At 38.5% G+C, this 17,550-nt stretch overlaps 2 protein-coding genes across 2 annotated transcripts; both read left to right on the forward strand.

Annotated features, from left to right (window-relative positions):
• Window positions 1–146: 146 nt before the first annotated feature.
• Window positions 147–2,359, forward strand: LOC105559840 (trypsin-1-like). Its single transcript, XM_012008447.1, has 7 exons — window positions 147–246; window positions 660–733; window positions 863–957; window positions 1,147–1,288; window positions 1,389–1,502; window positions 1,682–1,834; window positions 2,013–2,359. Exons 1-7 carry the CDS (start codon window positions 198–200, stop codon window positions 2,154–2,156), a joined length of 771 nt encoding a protein of 256 aa, XP_011863837.1. The 5' UTR covers window positions 147–197; the 3' UTR covers window positions 2,157–2,359.
• A 1,877-nt stretch (window positions 2,360–4,236) lies between these two features.
• LOC105559874 (polyserase-2-like) lies at window positions 4,237–9,744 on the forward strand. Its single transcript, XM_012008505.1, has 14 exons — window positions 4,237–4,339; window positions 4,675–4,748; window positions 4,865–4,959; window positions 5,133–5,274; window positions 5,375–5,488; window positions 5,672–5,824; window positions 6,006–6,143; window positions 7,410–7,461; window positions 7,807–7,880; window positions 7,997–8,091; window positions 8,267–8,408; window positions 8,504–8,617; window positions 9,057–9,209; window positions 9,395–9,744. The coding sequence occupies exons 1-14, from the start codon at window positions 4,291–4,293 to the stop codon at window positions 9,536–9,538; spliced, it is 1,539 nt and encodes a 512-aa protein (XP_011863895.1). The 5' UTR covers window positions 4,237–4,290; the 3' UTR covers window positions 9,539–9,744.
• The last annotated feature ends 7,806 nt before the right edge of the window (window positions 9,745–17,550 follow it).

Genomic DNA, 17,550 nt, shown 5'->3' on the forward strand with positions numbered 1-17,550 from the left:
ACCGTATATTATCAGTACAATCTCACCGATATTAACTTTTGCAATTTATGTATCTAATCTGTACTTCTTAGTATACACTTGTCGATTATTAGATAAATTGCACGGAAGCGGGGTGAGGAAATTTGAAACACAGGTACATATAAATTCACCGTTTCAACGATTTCAAATCAGGCTTTGGTCAGACAAGTCACCACACAATGGCATTGAGAATTTTGTGTCTCCTCAGCTTACTGGCTTTCTCCTATGGTAAGTCATGATTTTCTCAGGTTGATCGATAACCACTCGTTTAAATAATACAAATTAATGTAGAACCCTTAAAGACCCTTGGGGAAAATTTACTTCAAGTGAAATCAAAGTTTCTGAAAGTAATCTTTCAAATCTAAGAGGCTTCTTAAAGAAGTTAAAAGTTTACTTTTACGGAAATAATTGCAATACTATTCATAATAATTTAAAACTTGTGCTGAAAGATTGTCAATTCACAAAGATTCAAAAATTCGCTATCAAAATACACATAAAGGACAAACTTTCTTATTAGTTATTATTATAAGTTATAGTATAAGTATTGTTCTTATCTTATTACTATAATGTAAATCTTTGCGAAGATTGCGTCTTTTCAGCTACACTAGATATATTATAACAGTAATGACTTATTGCTGCAGCTGGAGTCCTTCCACTGTTCGATCCTAGGATCGTCAATGGAGAGGATGCCAAACTAGGCGAGATTCCATATCAGGTACGCGATACCAAAACATATATTAATTATAATACTCATATATAAATAATGTCCATTTTAGTTAAACGTTTACATAAAAATATTACACGAGTAAATGAGCAGATATTAACGGACTGGTGATTTTTACAGGTATCTCTTCAATACAAAGGTAATAACTTCCACTTCTGTGGCGGCAGCATCCTGAACAATAACTATGTTATCACAGCAGCTCACTGCGTCGAAGAGTACTTATTATTATTATTATTACTTTTACAATAAAATAATTTCATCTTTATCATACTAATATATCATTCTGCTATAATTACTTCCGCACGTTCGTCTAAATATCATTTCACTGATGCAAGAAATATAACATGCATACTGTTTTATATTTAATATTAAGATTAAAATTGACTATACTGATCATTTCGTAGCGAATCTGCCACGGGACTAAAAGTTGTTGCTGGGTCGCTCAAGTTAAGTGATCCGAAATCACAGCATGAAGTCGAAAAAATCATTGTGCATAAAGACTACAACGAAATTAATTCCTGGATTAACGATATTGCTTTACTAAAGGTGAACGTGGTTTAAATTACCTTTTGCTTTACGAGGAAACTACGACCTCTTCAATTGTTTTTAATCAAAAATTATAAATCTCATGTAAAATGTCTTTCAGGTGAAAACTCCCTTCAAAGAATCTTCCACCATGAAACGCGTCCCTCTGCCACCAAAGGGACACGTCGTTAAGGCCAACGATATAGCTGTCGTGTCAGGATGGGGCAACCTCTGGGTATGTCTTTCGCAGTTTTAAATATCGTTCAGTCTGTAACTTCCAAGTAGAAACGCGGATGCGATAAATAGCAATCATTCTTATATATTTAAATATTTATGACATCTCTAGTATAAAATGAATGAGAGATAAATAATGTTACACTGAGAGCAATTGCAAATATTGTTGCGAAATTACAGTCAGGTGGACCATCCACTGATAAGCTACAAAGAGTCAACATTCTCATCGCTGATCAAGAGTACTGCAAGGATATGTACGGCAGCATGGGATATAACATCTATGCTACGCACGTTTGCGCGCACGATCCGTCAGTAGAGAAAGGTTCTTGTCAGGTAAGTTGTATTCTAAGACTAATTCAACTACTATTGCACCTATCCAGGTATTTCATATCCTTCTAGTAATGAACTCGAACGCGATCTCTTAACATCGATCAAATATTTTGTAGTGAAGAAAAGGCACAGAAGATACACAACACATCGAAGTTGAAATGGCACCTTGCTTTTTTTTCAGGGTGACTCTGGTGGTCCATTGACAGTTGGTGGAAAACTCGTTGGACTGGTATCCTGGGCGAGAGGTTGCGCCGACACCTCTTACCCTACCGTCTTCACACGTGTTGTCTCTTATCTGGACTGGATTAAAGCTAACGCGGTCTAAACCAATCACGCTTTCAACTATGATTCATACTCTGTCCTTCGTATAATTTTTTAAATGTCAATTTTAAAAGTGGTAGTAAAAGATATTTCTTCATGTAAAAAATGTATGATAACGATGTGACATAGGGACTGTACATAATAGATACCCTCCAAATTCTCTACACTTATTCGAAGAAATAAATATTACTGACTCATTCAAAGAAAGCTACTGATGATTTTATCTGCTCCGAAAAGATCGCGGTGAGAAATTATCGTGCTACTAGTGTTGTCCATAACTCACCACGAATTGAATCCAGGAGATTTTGAGTTATTGCACAGCGCAAAAGATCGAATAGAACTTTTCGGCTTTGTCGCGAAATCCATACATCATAACCGTGTAGCGCTTACATGTTGCTCTTTTTTCGAGGGATATTGAGCAAAACGGAAACGATCAATGCGCATGTTTTCGACGTACTTGACAGTCATGGTAGTGGCAACTTTAAAAACACTTTTTAGTTAATGATTGTAAATAAATTATATTCGTTAATCATGTCGGCAGTAGCTCAGTATGTGTATTATTCTTACTTCGTTTTTAACATCTGGCGAATTTATAAGTGTGGAAAAAAAATAATATGCGACGTTCTTCGAAAAATAAGGCGTACACTCTGTTAAGATTTACGGGGATGTAGCAAAAAAAAGAGAAACGAAAGAAGAAGCAAATTGCGAGTGCGAGAGAAAGAAACAGTATAAAATACAGATGAACTTATTACATTTATTATTTTTCCTAAAAAAACAAAAGTAAATCTTAAAATGTTTTCAATAAAAACAAGATGAGTACAAAAGTTGTAACTTCTATGAAGCGACTGCTACTCAAAAGTATCAAGAAAGTTCGAACTCGGATCGTTCATACCGAATTTTATTCTAACGTTATATTTACATTGCACACAAAGTTTTATCTTTGTTTTTGTTCCTCCGAGTGTTGTCTGACCACAATCGCTCCTCGACTCCAAGCGTTCTCTAATTTTGTTTTACTGCATAAAGAAACTGGATCCCTACCGACAAAAATTATTATTAAATGCACCATTCTCTAATGAAGCTTTTACTTTTTGATTTGCAAGAACGTTGTGAAAAAATATTGTAGAATTCTTACACTATTTAATTTATATATAATATAACATATTGTGCGAATCTGACAAGACTATTTTTTACCAAAAATAAAAACAGTTACAAAGGGATAAGACTAAACTTATAATTTCGTATCTTATTGTAAGCTATCAAATAAGTTATTTACAGATAAGTTAATGAGCAATATCTCTAATTAGTAGACTATTTCCGCAAAGATAAGAATTAAATAATGTTGTCCACCGAGTTAGAAGATATCATTTATCATGATTCATTAAATTATATGCAACAAATAAGTAGGTTAAAAATGAAATAATGCTGCTATCAATCAAGAAACTACTATTTCTTTCAGATAATCTAATCGCATCAAAAAGCCACGCAAATAATTTATCGAGCGAGATAAGAGATACGGAAAAATTGTAAGCTTAGGTCATACATCAGAAGTACAACTGGAATCGACAAAATTCAATTATTGCTTTCACATAACAATAAGGAAAATGATATTTAAATTAACTATTAAAACGGCATTATATTACAACTAATTACAAATTATGTCTATTCTAAATGAGATATGTCAAAATTTGTTTAACCTTGATGAATTACCAAAAGTATCTCAGATACAAAACCGGCATTTTTTTGAAATGATAAAAGTAATAAATACGACGTGACAAATGAATTAATGTCTTTAATTAATTTATTAATTTTAATACTTTCAGAAAGTAAAGTAAAATTATTAAATATGTGAAACCGCAATAAAATACGAGAATGCAATAAAGTTGAGAAAATACAATTCTAGTGGCACAGTATCGCGTGTACCTGTTATGACCATGGAATGTTTCAATCCGTACCAGTTCCACATAAACAATATCACACTTTTTGCAATTAATCTATCTAATCTATTTTGCAATCTGTTTTCTAAAAAATTTTTTTTCTTGGAAACATTGCACTAAAGTGGGGCAACACGATTAGAAATAAGTACATATAAAGTTGCTGTATCGACAATTTCAATTCAGGCTTCAGTCAGTGGTCAGACAATGGCGTTCAGAATTTTGTGTCTTCTCAGTCTTCTGGCTTTCTCCCATGGTGAGTAATAATAAATTAATGAATTAATAATATTAATAAATTAATAATAAATTAATAGTAGATCCCTAGTACTTTAGGGATGAAATCGCTTTACTGTTTAGTATTATTCGTATAAATGATTTTCTTTGATATTTATCTGTCAACCAGTAAATATTTTATTACAAATAATCGCAAAACTGTTCTTACCAATAACATGATGCTGAAAAATTGTCAATTCGCCAATATAAAAAAATCGCAATTTGAGAGAGAAAGACAGAGGCACTAACATTTTTATTTCCCATTATAATTTATACCTTTGAAACGTTCCGTTTAATAATATAGACTTATCATTGCAGCTGGGGTTCTCCCACTTTTCGATCCCAGGATCGTGAATGGAGAAGATGCCAAAGTAGGAGAGTTTCCATATCAGGTACATACGTTTCCAAAAGATATCTTCGTTAGAAAAATAAACAATATAGATATTAACTAGTATGACAATATTACACGAAGAAATGAACAGATATTAGGAAGTCATGATTTTTATAGGTGTCTCTTCAACAAATAGATTCTGACTTCCATTTCTGTGGCGGCTCGATCCTGAACGATAACTATGTCATCACGGCAGCTCACTGTGTTTCCGGGTGATTTTTTTATTATTATTACTTTTAATATAATAATGTTGCGTGTATAACTAATATTATTCTACTATAAACTTTCCACCTTACATTCGTATAAATATTATTCTCAGAATGCAAGAAATGCATGTCACTACATTATATATTTACATTTAATAGTTATACATTTCATGTTGCAGTAAAAAGTACTATGAAATACAAGTTATTGCTGGAACGATCGACTTAACTGATCCGAAGTCGCGGCATACTGTCACAAAAATCATTATACACAAAGAATATGACGAAAGTCATTCCTGGGTTAACGATATTGCTTTATTAAAGGTGAATATGGTTTAAATTAGCTCTTTGCTTTTCAAGGAAATTACGACCTCTTCAATTTTTTACATAAAAAATTATAAATTTCAAGTAAAATGTCTTTCAGGTGAGAACTCCCTTCAAAGTATCTACCACCATCGGACACGTCCCTCTACCACCAAAGGAACACGTTGTTAAACCCAACGATGTAGCTGTCGTGTCAGGATGGGGCGCCCTCTGGGTATGTCTTTCGCCGTTTTAAATATCATTCAGTCTGTAAATTCCAAGTAGAAACGCGGATGCGATAAATAGTGATCATTCATATATGTATATTTAAATGTTTATAACATCTGTAGTATAAAATAAATGAGAAATAATTAGTATCACTCTGAGAGCAAATACAAATATTGTTGCGAAATTACAGTCAGGTGGACCGGCCTCTGATAAACTACAACGAGTCAACGTTTTGATCGCTGACCAAGAGTACTGCAAGTATGTATACACCCTTACGGGATATGACATCTTTCTTACGCAAGTTTGCGCGTACAACCCATCTGTAGAGAAAGGTTCTTGTCAGGTAAGTTGTATTTTAAGATTTCAACTACTATTACACGTTTCTATGTATTTCATATCCTTCTAGCAATGAACTCGACACCGCGACCTCTTAAGATCGATGAAATATTTTGAACTGTAGTGAAGAAAAGGCACAGAAAATACACAACGCATCAAAGTTGAAATGGCACCTTGCTTTTTTTTAGGGTGACTCTGGTGGTCCATTGACTGTTGGTGGAAAACTCGTTGGACTGGTATCCTGGGCGAGAGGTTGCGCCAGCACCACTTACCCCACCGTCTTCACACGTGTTGTCACTTATCTGGACTGGATTCAAGCTAACGCGGTCTAAACCAATCACGCTTTCAACTATGTTTCATACTCTGTCCTTCGTATAATTTTCTAAATGTCAATTTTAAAACTGATAAAAAAAGAAATTTTTTATGTAAAAAATGTATGATAACGATGTGATATGGAGACTGTATACAATAGGTACCTAATCGTTCTCTAATTCTGTTTTACTGAATAAAAAACTCGATCGCTACCGACAAAAATTATTATTAAATGCACCTCTCTCTAGTGAACCCTTTACTTTTTGATTTGTAAGAACGTTGTGAAAATATTGTAGAATTCTTACAATATGTAATTTATATATATAACATATTGTGCGAATCTGACAAGAAAAGACTATTTTTTCCAAAAATAAAAACAGTTAAAAAAGGGATAAGACTAAACTTATAATTTCGTATCTTATTGTAAGCTATCAAATGAGTTATTTACGATAAATTAATGTGCAATAACTCTAATTAGTAGATTACTTCTGCAAAGATAAGATAATCTTGCCTACCGAGTTAAAAAACATCATTTATCAGATTTCAGTAAATGATATGCTATAAATAATTAGTGTAAAAACGAAACGATACTGCTATCAATCAAGAAACTGTACTATTTCTTTCAAATAATCTAATCGCATTAAAAAGCCACGCAAATGATTCATCGAGCGAGATTAAGAGATACGGAAAAATTGTAAGCTTAGGTCATAGAGTAAAAGTACGAATGGAATCGGCAAAATAAAATTATTGCTTTCACATAACAAGAAAAATAATATTTAATATAACTATTAAAACGGCATTATATTATAACTGGTTACAAATTATGTCTATTTTAAATTAGATATGTCAAAATTTGTTTCACCTTGACGAATCACCAAGAGTATCTCAAATACGAAATTAAAATTTCTTGAAACAATAAAAAGTAATTAATACAACGTGACAAATGAATAAATGTCTGTAATTAAATTTGAAATTTTAATATTTTCAAAAAGTAAAATTCAATTATTAAATATGTGAAACGGCAATGAATTAGAGAGAATAAAATTCTACTGGCACAGCATTGCGTATCTATCAAGACAATGGATAGTTTCAATCCTTATCAGTTCGACACTTCCGATATCATACTTTTTCACTTAATTTATCTAATCTATTTTTTAGTGTTTTCTAAAAAAAAATTTTTTTATCGGAAACTGTACAAAAGTGGGGTAATACGATTATAAATAAGTACATATAAATTTGAAGTATCGACAATTTCAATTCAGGCTTCGGTCAGTGATTAGAAAATGGCGTTGAGAATTTTGTGTCTTCTCAGTCTTCTGACTTTCTCCTATGGTGAGTAATAACTCTTTTGGGTTAACCGATATGTCTTTCATTCCAGTGAATACAAATTAATAGTAGATTCCTAGTACTTCAGGGATGAAATTGCTTTGCTTACCGTATTATTCGTATAAATGATTTTCTTTGATATTTATCTGTCAACCAGTAAATATTGTGTTACAAATAATCGCAAAACTGTTCTTACTAATAACACTTTGCTGAAAAATTGTCAATTCGCTAAGATAAAAAAATTCGTAATTTGAGAGAGAAAGACAGAAACACAAACATTTTTATTTCTTATTATAATTTATACCTTTGAAACATTACGTTTCGTTTAATAATATAGACTTATCATTGCAGCTGGGGTTCTTCCACTTTTCGATCCCAGGATCGTGAATGGAGAAGATGCCAAAGTAGGAGAGTTTCCCTATCAGGTACATATGTTTCCAAAAGATATCTTCGTTAGAAAAATTAACAATATAGATATTAACTAGTACGACAATATTACACGAAGAAATGAACAGATATTAGAAAGTTATGATTTTTATAGGTGTCTCTTCAACGGAAAGATAATGGCCACCATTTCTGTGGCGGCTCGATCCTGAACGATGACTATGTCATCACGGCATCTCACTGTGTTTCCAGGTGTGATTTTATTATTATTACTTTTAATATAATAATTTCATGTGTATAACTAATACCATTCTACTATAAACTTTCCACCTTACATTCGTGTAGATATTATTCTACGAATGTAACAAATGCATCTCACTATACATTATATATTTAGATTTAAACAGTTATACATTTCGTGTTGCAGTAAAACTGCCGATGAAATAAAAGTTATTGCTGGAACGATCGACCGAAATGATCCGAAGTCGAAGCACGATGTCGCAAAAATCATTATGCACAAAGACTATGATCGCGCTAATTCCTGGATTAACGACATTGCATTACTGAGGGTGTGTACGGTTTAAAATTTCTTTTCACACGAGGGTAGTAAGACCCTCCTAATTCTTTTCTAATCAAAACTTATAAATTCAAAATAATCTTTCAGGTAAAAACTCCCTTCAAAGTATCTTCCACCATCGGACACGTCCCTCTGCCACCAAAGGACTTCGTTGTTAACGTCGACGATGTGGCTGTTGTGTCGGGATGGGGCGCTCTCAAGGTGAGTTTTTTACCATTTTAAATATCCTTCCATTTGTAACTTCTAATATGGGAACGCGGACGCAATAAATAGCGATCATTTGTATGAAATTATTAAAATATATTTAAATATTTACTTATAATAGGGTAAAATGGCCAAATTCGGATCAGATACCAAATGCGGATCAACAATTTAATGAGTCGCTAATAAGCGACGTTGTAAAGTAATGCAATTCACGTAAATTTGGCTCTTTTATATATTTACAACTTTATGCTATAACGTCAATATCATGAAAGGCATCGATGTGTTTTCATGTTGCTTATTAGCGACTCATCAAACTGTTAAGCCGCATTTGTTATCTGATTCGAATTTGGTCACCTTACCCTATCTGTGTAAAAGAGAATGAGAGATAATTAGTGCCACTCTGAGTGCTATGAAAAATATTATTGTAAAATTGCAGGTAGGTGACCCAACTACTACTAAGCTACAACGAGTCAACGTTTTAATCGCCGATCGCGAATACTGTGCGTGGAAGTACAATAGTTTGGGATATAATGTCCACCCCACACAAGTTTGCGCATTTGACCCGTCAACTCCGAAAGGATCTTGCCAGGTAAGTGTTTTTTTTTTAATATTTCAATCACCATTGCACCAGGTATCTATTTAATTCTCGTGGTTCATTATAGTTTCCAAACCGCGATTTCTTAAGGACAATCAATATTTAAAACTTTGAACAACAAAATGCACAGGACATAATCGAGACACAAAATTTGGAAAACGGTATTTTGCTTCTTGCAGGGTGACTCTGGCGGCCCATTGACCGTCCGTGGCAAACTTGTTGGATTGGTATCCTGGGCGAGAGGTTGCGGCAGCACCACTTACCCCGCCGTCTTCACACGTGTTGTCTCTTATCTGGACTGGATTAAAGCTAACGCGGTCTAAACCAATCACGCTTTCAACTATGATTCAGACTCTGTCCCTCGTATAATTTTCTAAATGTCAATTTTAAAACTGATAGAAAAAGATATTTCTTTATGTAAAAAATATATAATAACGATATGACATAGGGATTGTACATAATAGGTGCCCTTCAAATTCTGTATGTACACATATTCGAAGAAACAAATATTACTGATTTAATCAAAGAAGCCACTGGTGAATCTATCCACTCCGAAAAGATCGCGGTGAGAAATTATCGTGCTACTAGTGTCGTCCATAACTCATCACAAATCGAATCCAGGAGATTCTGAGTTATTGGATAGCGCAAGAGATCGAATAGAACTCGGCTTTGTCGCGAAATCCATACATCATAACCGTGCGGCGTTTACGTGTTGCTCTTATTTACTTTCTGGGTGGAGGAAAAAGGGTCGACATATAGCGCTGACTTCTGACTAACGACTAACAACTCATTGTAGGCCGGGTCTAAAGAAATCCGTTGATTAATTTAATCTGCCCGAAAAGACCGCAAGAAATTTCTGCGCGACAAGTATCATCCATCACTTATCACGAATCAAATCTAGATAAATTTCGAGCTACCTATTGGATAACACAAGAAATCGAATAGAACTCAGCTTTGTCGCGAAATCAATACATCAAAGCCGCGCAGCGCTTACGCGGTGCTCTTATTTCCAGTGACACGCTGCAGAACGAAGACGATCGATGCGTACGTTTTAGCCGTAATTGACAGTCATGATTATAGCGGCAATTTCTCTATTCGATAAAACGTGATTGTGGGTGAAAGAAATTCATTAATCACGTCAGTATCTCAGTTAGCGTATTTTTATTACTTCCTCCGGACGTCTAGTGATTTTATAATCGCAGAAAATAAGTAAGAAAATTATACAGGATGTTTCTTCGAAAAACCAGACGCTCGTGCCCCCAAGATTTACAAATGAGGAAAAGAGCAAATAAAAAACGAAAGAGAAACTTTCCGCAAGTTGAGACTGCGAGAGAGAGAGAGAGATAGAGAGAAACGACATAAAAATATAAACGAACTTATTACATTTGCCTCCTTTTCCTGGGAAGTAATTAATAGTAAACGTTAGAAACTTTCCGAATAAGAACAAAATAAGCTGGAACTGCAACGAGGCGGCTGCTACCCGAAAGCTCCAAGAAAGCGCGATCGTTCATACCGGATTCTATTCTGCCACCGTATTTACATTGCTAATGAAATTTCGTTTCTGCTTTCGCTCTTCCGAGAGTCGCGTGATAGGCTCCAACATCGCTCTCCAATTTTGTTTTACTGCACAAAGAGCCTGATAGTTGCTCATTTCCGGCGAAAACTATTATCAAGTACAACTCCTAAGAGTGAGCCTTTTATCTTTTTTTTTTTATTAAAAAAATACTCCCGACAATCTGATAGAAGTTGGTCCCGCTAGTTGCGCGAAAAACTTGATAATTCCACGATTTTGTTGGTATAATTATAGTTTGAAGTTTTCACCTGTTCGTTAAACTCTCAGAAATTAATTTGTCGCGCGGAGACGGTCGGCTACTTTCCGCCCCAGTTACGTAACAGATGTTATAAGCTTGTATCTCTCCGTATCTCGTATAAATATTCTCGATTAATTTTATGGCTCAGAACCGCGTACTAAATACAGTATATTTACTGTCGGTTGGCCGAAATAAGATGTATAATATATACGCACATATACTGCGAAGGCCATATTCCCCAGCTCAACTATTCGAGAGCAGATACATAAACTTGTATAGTTTGCACAGCTTATACCCTCTAGTTCTAGAGGGTTTATTTCCACAGTATTACAGTATTATGAAGTAGCCACGAAAGCATTATTCTCTCTTATATCCGTGCATAAAGCAGTATTTACAATCGTGTCAAAAGCAATCATCCACTTGTGCAGCACGTAATTTTATAATACACTTTTATGCAAGTAAGGTAGCGTTCAGCTACTTATAGTTGATTACTATCTGTTTCAAAAATATGTAAACTTAAAATGTTGAAAAAATGCATAAATATAAAATATCTATTGACTGATTAAATGTACATAAAATATTTAAAGGGCCATATGGCAACTTGTCATTGATTAGATAAACGATTTATTGCTCAACTACGGAATGGAATTAACTGATTTCACATCACAAAAATATTTCAGATAACTCGATATTCATTCGCAGACCCGAATCTCAGTCAAGTCATTTAAATTTGCATTATAGAACGAATGAATGGAAACGTCGTACAGTATACGAAATTCTTTCAAAAAGCGTCTCGACGAAGCCACCGAGAAGCTGCGATGGAACGAAGCCCTTTTGATTCGCGATCAATTCGGCATCGTCGCGTTACTACTTTTCCTTCCACCTTCCCTCTCTTTTCCTCTTCCTACACATCTTACGACCTCCCCTTCATTTCTTCTTTTGGACCCGCAAAGCGACCTTGGGATAAATCGTCGCGACAACTCAATTTTATTGGAATTTTATCGGAATAACGGCGAGACCGTAGGTTTTAACTCGCGAGTAAGTTAATGCTTTATCAATGATGAGAAAGAAATAGAAAATTTGTCATAATTTATGAAAACGAATCAAGAATGGGATCGAGTTTATAAAATCTATTACTATCTAACAATATCCTTAATAATCACTCGATTGACTGCGGGCTACAAGTTCATGAGATTATAATTTATATATCCTAGTAATTTATTGAATTTCGATATCAAGTATATCGTATAAAATTTTAATTTACTTTATAAATGAAGTGTGTTATATAAAGTTTATATATAAATAAAGTTTAACATATGCATTGTGCTACCTAGTGAGGCATCTGCATATTCAGAGTAGCTTGCGGATATTGACAAGTTTACTGTAAGTTCCCCTCTCGTTTCTCTCATGTACATTGTGCCGCACGTACACCATTAACGACTGAAGCATAATTTTCGTGGAAACATTTCCGTAGAGCCTGTCGGTTCATTTTGTGCAACGATTATACACGATCGTTAGATCTTGCAGCAAATACCCATATACATTCGATGTACACATAACAGCTACCGTGCTCGGTGTACTTTCAAACTTTTGTTCAAACATTAAATATTGGAAAATATTTGCGCTAAGAACAATTTATGCATATACGCGAAATTAATTTACAAAACGCGCTAATGCATTTATTGAAAGCAATAAGCAGATTTTTGTTATGAATAGTGTATCCTGTGCAATTAAAAACGGGATCGACTCATTCAATAACTATTTATATATTTAAAATAACACTAAATTGTGCTAGATGTAAAAAAAATATCAATCGCTTGTGATACTAAGGGCCAGTTTCACAAACGTCGTTTAACCGCTAACCCATGGTTAATTGACCCTCTGTCTCTTCTTGGATAACAAGATAGAGAAAGATAGGAAGTCGACTGAACTCTGGTTAACAGTTAACCGACGTTTGTGAAACTGGACCTAAGAAATATAATTGTTAATAGACGAGTGTCTGACTATCGTTGGCTTTCACTACTTTCGTACAGAACGTATGAGATTTTAATTTCGTTTAAAACGTCCACTCTTTTAATGAGAAATGTAATTACGAGGAATATCCCTGTACAGCAATCTTTAGCGGATAGAGCCACGATTATCGGATAAACTAAGTTTGCTTTCGTTGCTGAAAGCAATCGCATTTAGAGGCAGCTACCTTGGAGAGACGTAAGATCTTACGTTTCCAAACTATGATCGAGTAAATGGCCGCATAAACGGGTTTAAATGAACCTTCAAAACCGTAAATCATAAACTCGAGACTTCCTATCTCGCGCCTTTCAATGTTGTTCAAATTCTCGATGTGGTCTATTAAATTCTTCCACCTCGAATGACTCCTGATTGCGCGGTAATGGTGTAAAATATTCGCTAGGCGGCGTAAAAAAATAGGGATTATAAATCCCGAACTCTTATACTAAATCTTTCCATTTCATCATCGCCATGGAATTTCCATTTGCGCTTCCACTCAGCGAAATTTATTAAAGGACTCTCGCTCTATAAAAACCGGATACCGGAAGAAAGCGTCACATTCACTGCGAGTTATAGCTTCGCATATTTTCAAATTAAATATTCTTTTCAGGAATGTGTGCCCGAGAGTATCTCAACCGACGTGAAATAGCACGTGCTGCGCGTACGCAATTAAAGTCAGGCTCTGGCACGGGGCCAATCAAATCTCTCTACTGCTTTTTATCTCTAATATATAGAGTTTTCACTTTTACGAGTTATCAGTTAATATTGAGAATGTTTTGACACAATAAGACTGTGCTTCGCGGAACGTTAAACGTTACGCTAGACAGTATTCAAATGATAGTTATGATTATAATATTTATACTATTGCGATTAAGATATCATTTCAGCGTAAATAAGCAATCTCTTTGCTCCACATATAGTCTCTTATGCCATGAAAGTTTGAAGAACTTACCTGCACATGAGGTCGAGTATAGGACTTTTCTTCGGTCCTCTGGAGGTCGTTGGGCTTTGCAATACTATTGCAATAGGATATACACGCGATAAAGTGAGCCGAAGTTATAATGTGCACGTGAGTCATCGTCGAATCTTTACTTTCTTTCTTGTTACAGTTATCTACCCCACTTAAGAAGTAATTTAACAAGTGAAACAGTGAATAATTCTCGTGATACTTTGCCCTGCCTTTCCCTCTCGTGTAGATACCGCGGTTACGTTGTAAAAATTCGATTTTGTAAAATGCGTGTCACAGAATGTAATTTCATGTCAGCAGATTAACTGCAGAGGGGCATTTCTACAATTAATTATACAGGTGTCAATTTAATGCAATTTAATACTAACAGCATATAATGCATATACTAATAGGATTATTATGAGGTATAGATAAAACTCGTGCGTACATCATTCGTTTTCAACCAATGGTTCTCATATGATTCTTTAAACTACCATACGTTATAAATAACACATGTGACGTTATTGCGGCTCGAAGGATATTCCCGCGTTGCTTCGCGTCTCGTGCCATTTCGCGTTCGGTGAGGAGGAAAGAAAATCCCGTTTAAGGACACCGCGGCGATACCCGGGCACGCATTCCTGATTACGAGCGAGACCAAAAGCGAACGCGGGCCACTCACCTGCTTGCGGAGCGGCGTGACGCACTCGTCCTTGGTGCGCTCAAAGCGCTCGAACTTGAAGCTGTTGCTGCGGTAGAGCTCGTTGTCGCTCTGTTGCCTCCTGCAGAGCCGTCGCGTGAGCGCGCGCGGCCTGCAGGGCGCACATTCGGTGGCGAGCTCCCAGTGCAAATGCAGCATCGCGAGCTCGGCGGTGCAACGTGCCATCGCGCAACCGGCGCGCCTCACGCGGCACTTGACCCGCTTGATGCGGCCCTCGGGCTGCGGCTTGTGGCCGCAGGGCTGCGTGCCGCTGCAGCTGCAGTCCGTGCACGTGCGGCGCGGACGGCGCGTTTTCACCGTGTGCGAGCACGGCTTCGCCTCCTCGCCACACTCGCACTCGCACGGCGCCTCGCCGCCGCCTGTGTGGGCGCAGCTTGATATCTCGTCGGCGCACTCGCACGGCTGCTGCTGCTGCTGTTGCGATTGTTGCAGACGCAACTGCGTGGAGGAAACAGGGGATGAGGAAGATTGGCCGGCCGTTCGGCGACGGGTGCTGGCCGCGTGCCGGCAGGAACGCTCCGCGCACTCGCATCTGCAATGAGAAAAACGTGTTAATGAGTCAAGGGGGCGAACTCCGAGCGCCAAGTTAGGCAATTTATTAAAGTAAAAGAGCACAACTTTTTTTTCTCACTTCTGAATTAACTGCTTAGATTATAAATTATGCTGGGACGTGTAACTCTTTTTATTACGAGTCACGCGAATCGTGAGCGTTGCTGTTTTTGAAACGTATTGATCCTCTCGAGACTTAAATACTGCAGCTTGAGCAATTATGCAAGTGTCCAGATATTACTAGAAAACGTCGATCTTTATGCAACGGTCGCGACATACTTCGCCCGAGATATTTGACAGCCGCGAGTTGGACCGCGGGAGTCCCTATCGACTATTGGAAGCTTTATTTAGTATATTATCGCGCAATGATACCGTAAAAGATCGCGCTCAAGGAGAATGGAAAGAAGACTCGGGTGAAAATCTGAAAGCTACGATCTCGACTCTTTCGCGTGCGGCTGCACCGCGGCTAAATATCGGAGCACCCAGATAATTGCATCGCGAATTAAATTGACCTCGTTGCTAAATTGATTTCATAATTTAGCGTGCTCCTCGCTGCGGTGAGATTGAATCTGCCATTTCTCCATTTTCTTTCCGCGTTTCTTTAGTAACGAGTCCCTTTCACCGAGAGGTTCGTGCAACATAAACGTTTTAATCCTCCTCGTGTATTTATTTATACGAGCTAATATCGCCTAGAGTATAATAAATTGCGGCATAGCTGCGAGAAACATATATCTTGATTCGCGATGAATCCGCGTTAACACGTCCGTGAATGCGCGTGAACAAAAGATACTCTGTGTAATTCAATAAAAACTACGAGCGACTCGCGGCACATTCGCGAGCGCAAGGGGGTGCAAGTAAATATACAATATTCTCCGCATACAATTTGCCGTAGCACGTGGCGCTTCGTAAATCAATATCTCAACGTTCCAGAGAGTAGATAAAAGATCGCGCGAATTAGCATTCCCGGGTGCTGCAGACGGACGGAAGATTTTCCACCGTTACCCCGACACGAAAATGCTTTCAAACGTTTGCGCTTCGCGTTCCGCCGCCCGCGTAAATGCCCTCGGATTAATTCAAGACAAGGTAATCGGCTTGTTTACCCTACAAATGAACAGGTGCGTCAACCCCGGGCGGGCTTGGCCGCCGAGCGAGGGTCGGCAGGTCCGCGGGTTAACTAAACCACTTGCGTTCGCCTAAAACTTGCCCGCGATCGGCGCAAGTGGCCAGCGGCACGTTGCCTTCTGACCTCCACCATGCCTTCCACCCCTTTCGCCGCGATCTTTCGGAGTGCGAAGCGTCACGCTTTATGCAATCGACCGTCGCCTGTCGCCGACAAATCACGATAGCGCCAGAAATTACCGTCGACAAACGTTTCCCCCGAGTTGAGAATCGTACGAATTAAAGACCCCAGAGATAAAGGGCGACGTGGATACGTAAAAACTGGAGCATCCTCTGTGCATGTAACTGTTGCTCGTTATTTCGACTCTTATCGATCGTACGAGGCGTACGAGGGGACGAAAATTTGGAAGGGAATCATCGCCGACGGGGGGGGATCTTTCGGAGAAATTGATCGCGACACAATGACGTGATATCGATGCGCGGGTACGAACGAGTGGCGGTTTCTCGATCGTCTATCGCCGGAAGGTCATTGGTCAACAAGTGCCATCGACCGAACGAGCGCAGCGTCTCTCCCGCTCTGTGCGTCGCGATAACCGGGCAATAACTGGAGTAGCAACATCACGAACCTACCCCAATCTACAACCTACCCCAACGGGCGATACAGCCAGCTGGCTCTCGCGGCACAGGGTGGAATAGACGCGGGCGCTGTTACACCGCCGCGTTAATTTACCTTCTGACCCTCCGCACGGCCGATCCTCGCTGTGCGTGCGGACAGGGCTGCGATTCAGGCGGACAGTCGCAGCCGACGGCGGAGGCGGCGGCGGCGGCGGCGGCGGCGGCGGCGTTAGCCGGTCGCGTACGACGGACCCTGATTAACACCGGATGCACCGGGCACGGCTGCACCTGGCAGCCGCAGACGATAGTCTGGGGCGCGCCGCCGGAGCTGCCGCGGGACTTACGGCCGCCGCCGCCGCGCCTCGCGCGTTGGTCCACGTGCAACTGGCACGGCTGCACGGGGCAGCCGCAACGGGCCGCGGCACCGCGACGCCCGGCACCCTGTACGCGTCTCCACACCCGCTCCATTCAACGACCGGCGTGCGACTGGCAATCGGCCGCCCCACACCATCGCCAGTCCAACGGATCGCGCGGGCGCGCGGTCCGCTTCGATCCTCTCCGCGCGACCTC

This window comes from Vollenhovia emeryi, unplaced genomic scaffold, assembly GCF_000949405.1.
Source record: "Vollenhovia emeryi isolate VEMERY1.0 unplaced genomic scaffold, V.emery_V1.0 DF939251.1, whole genome shotgun sequence".
Lineage (NCBI taxonomy): Eukaryota > Metazoa > Arthropoda > Insecta > Hymenoptera > Formicidae > Vollenhovia > Vollenhovia emeryi.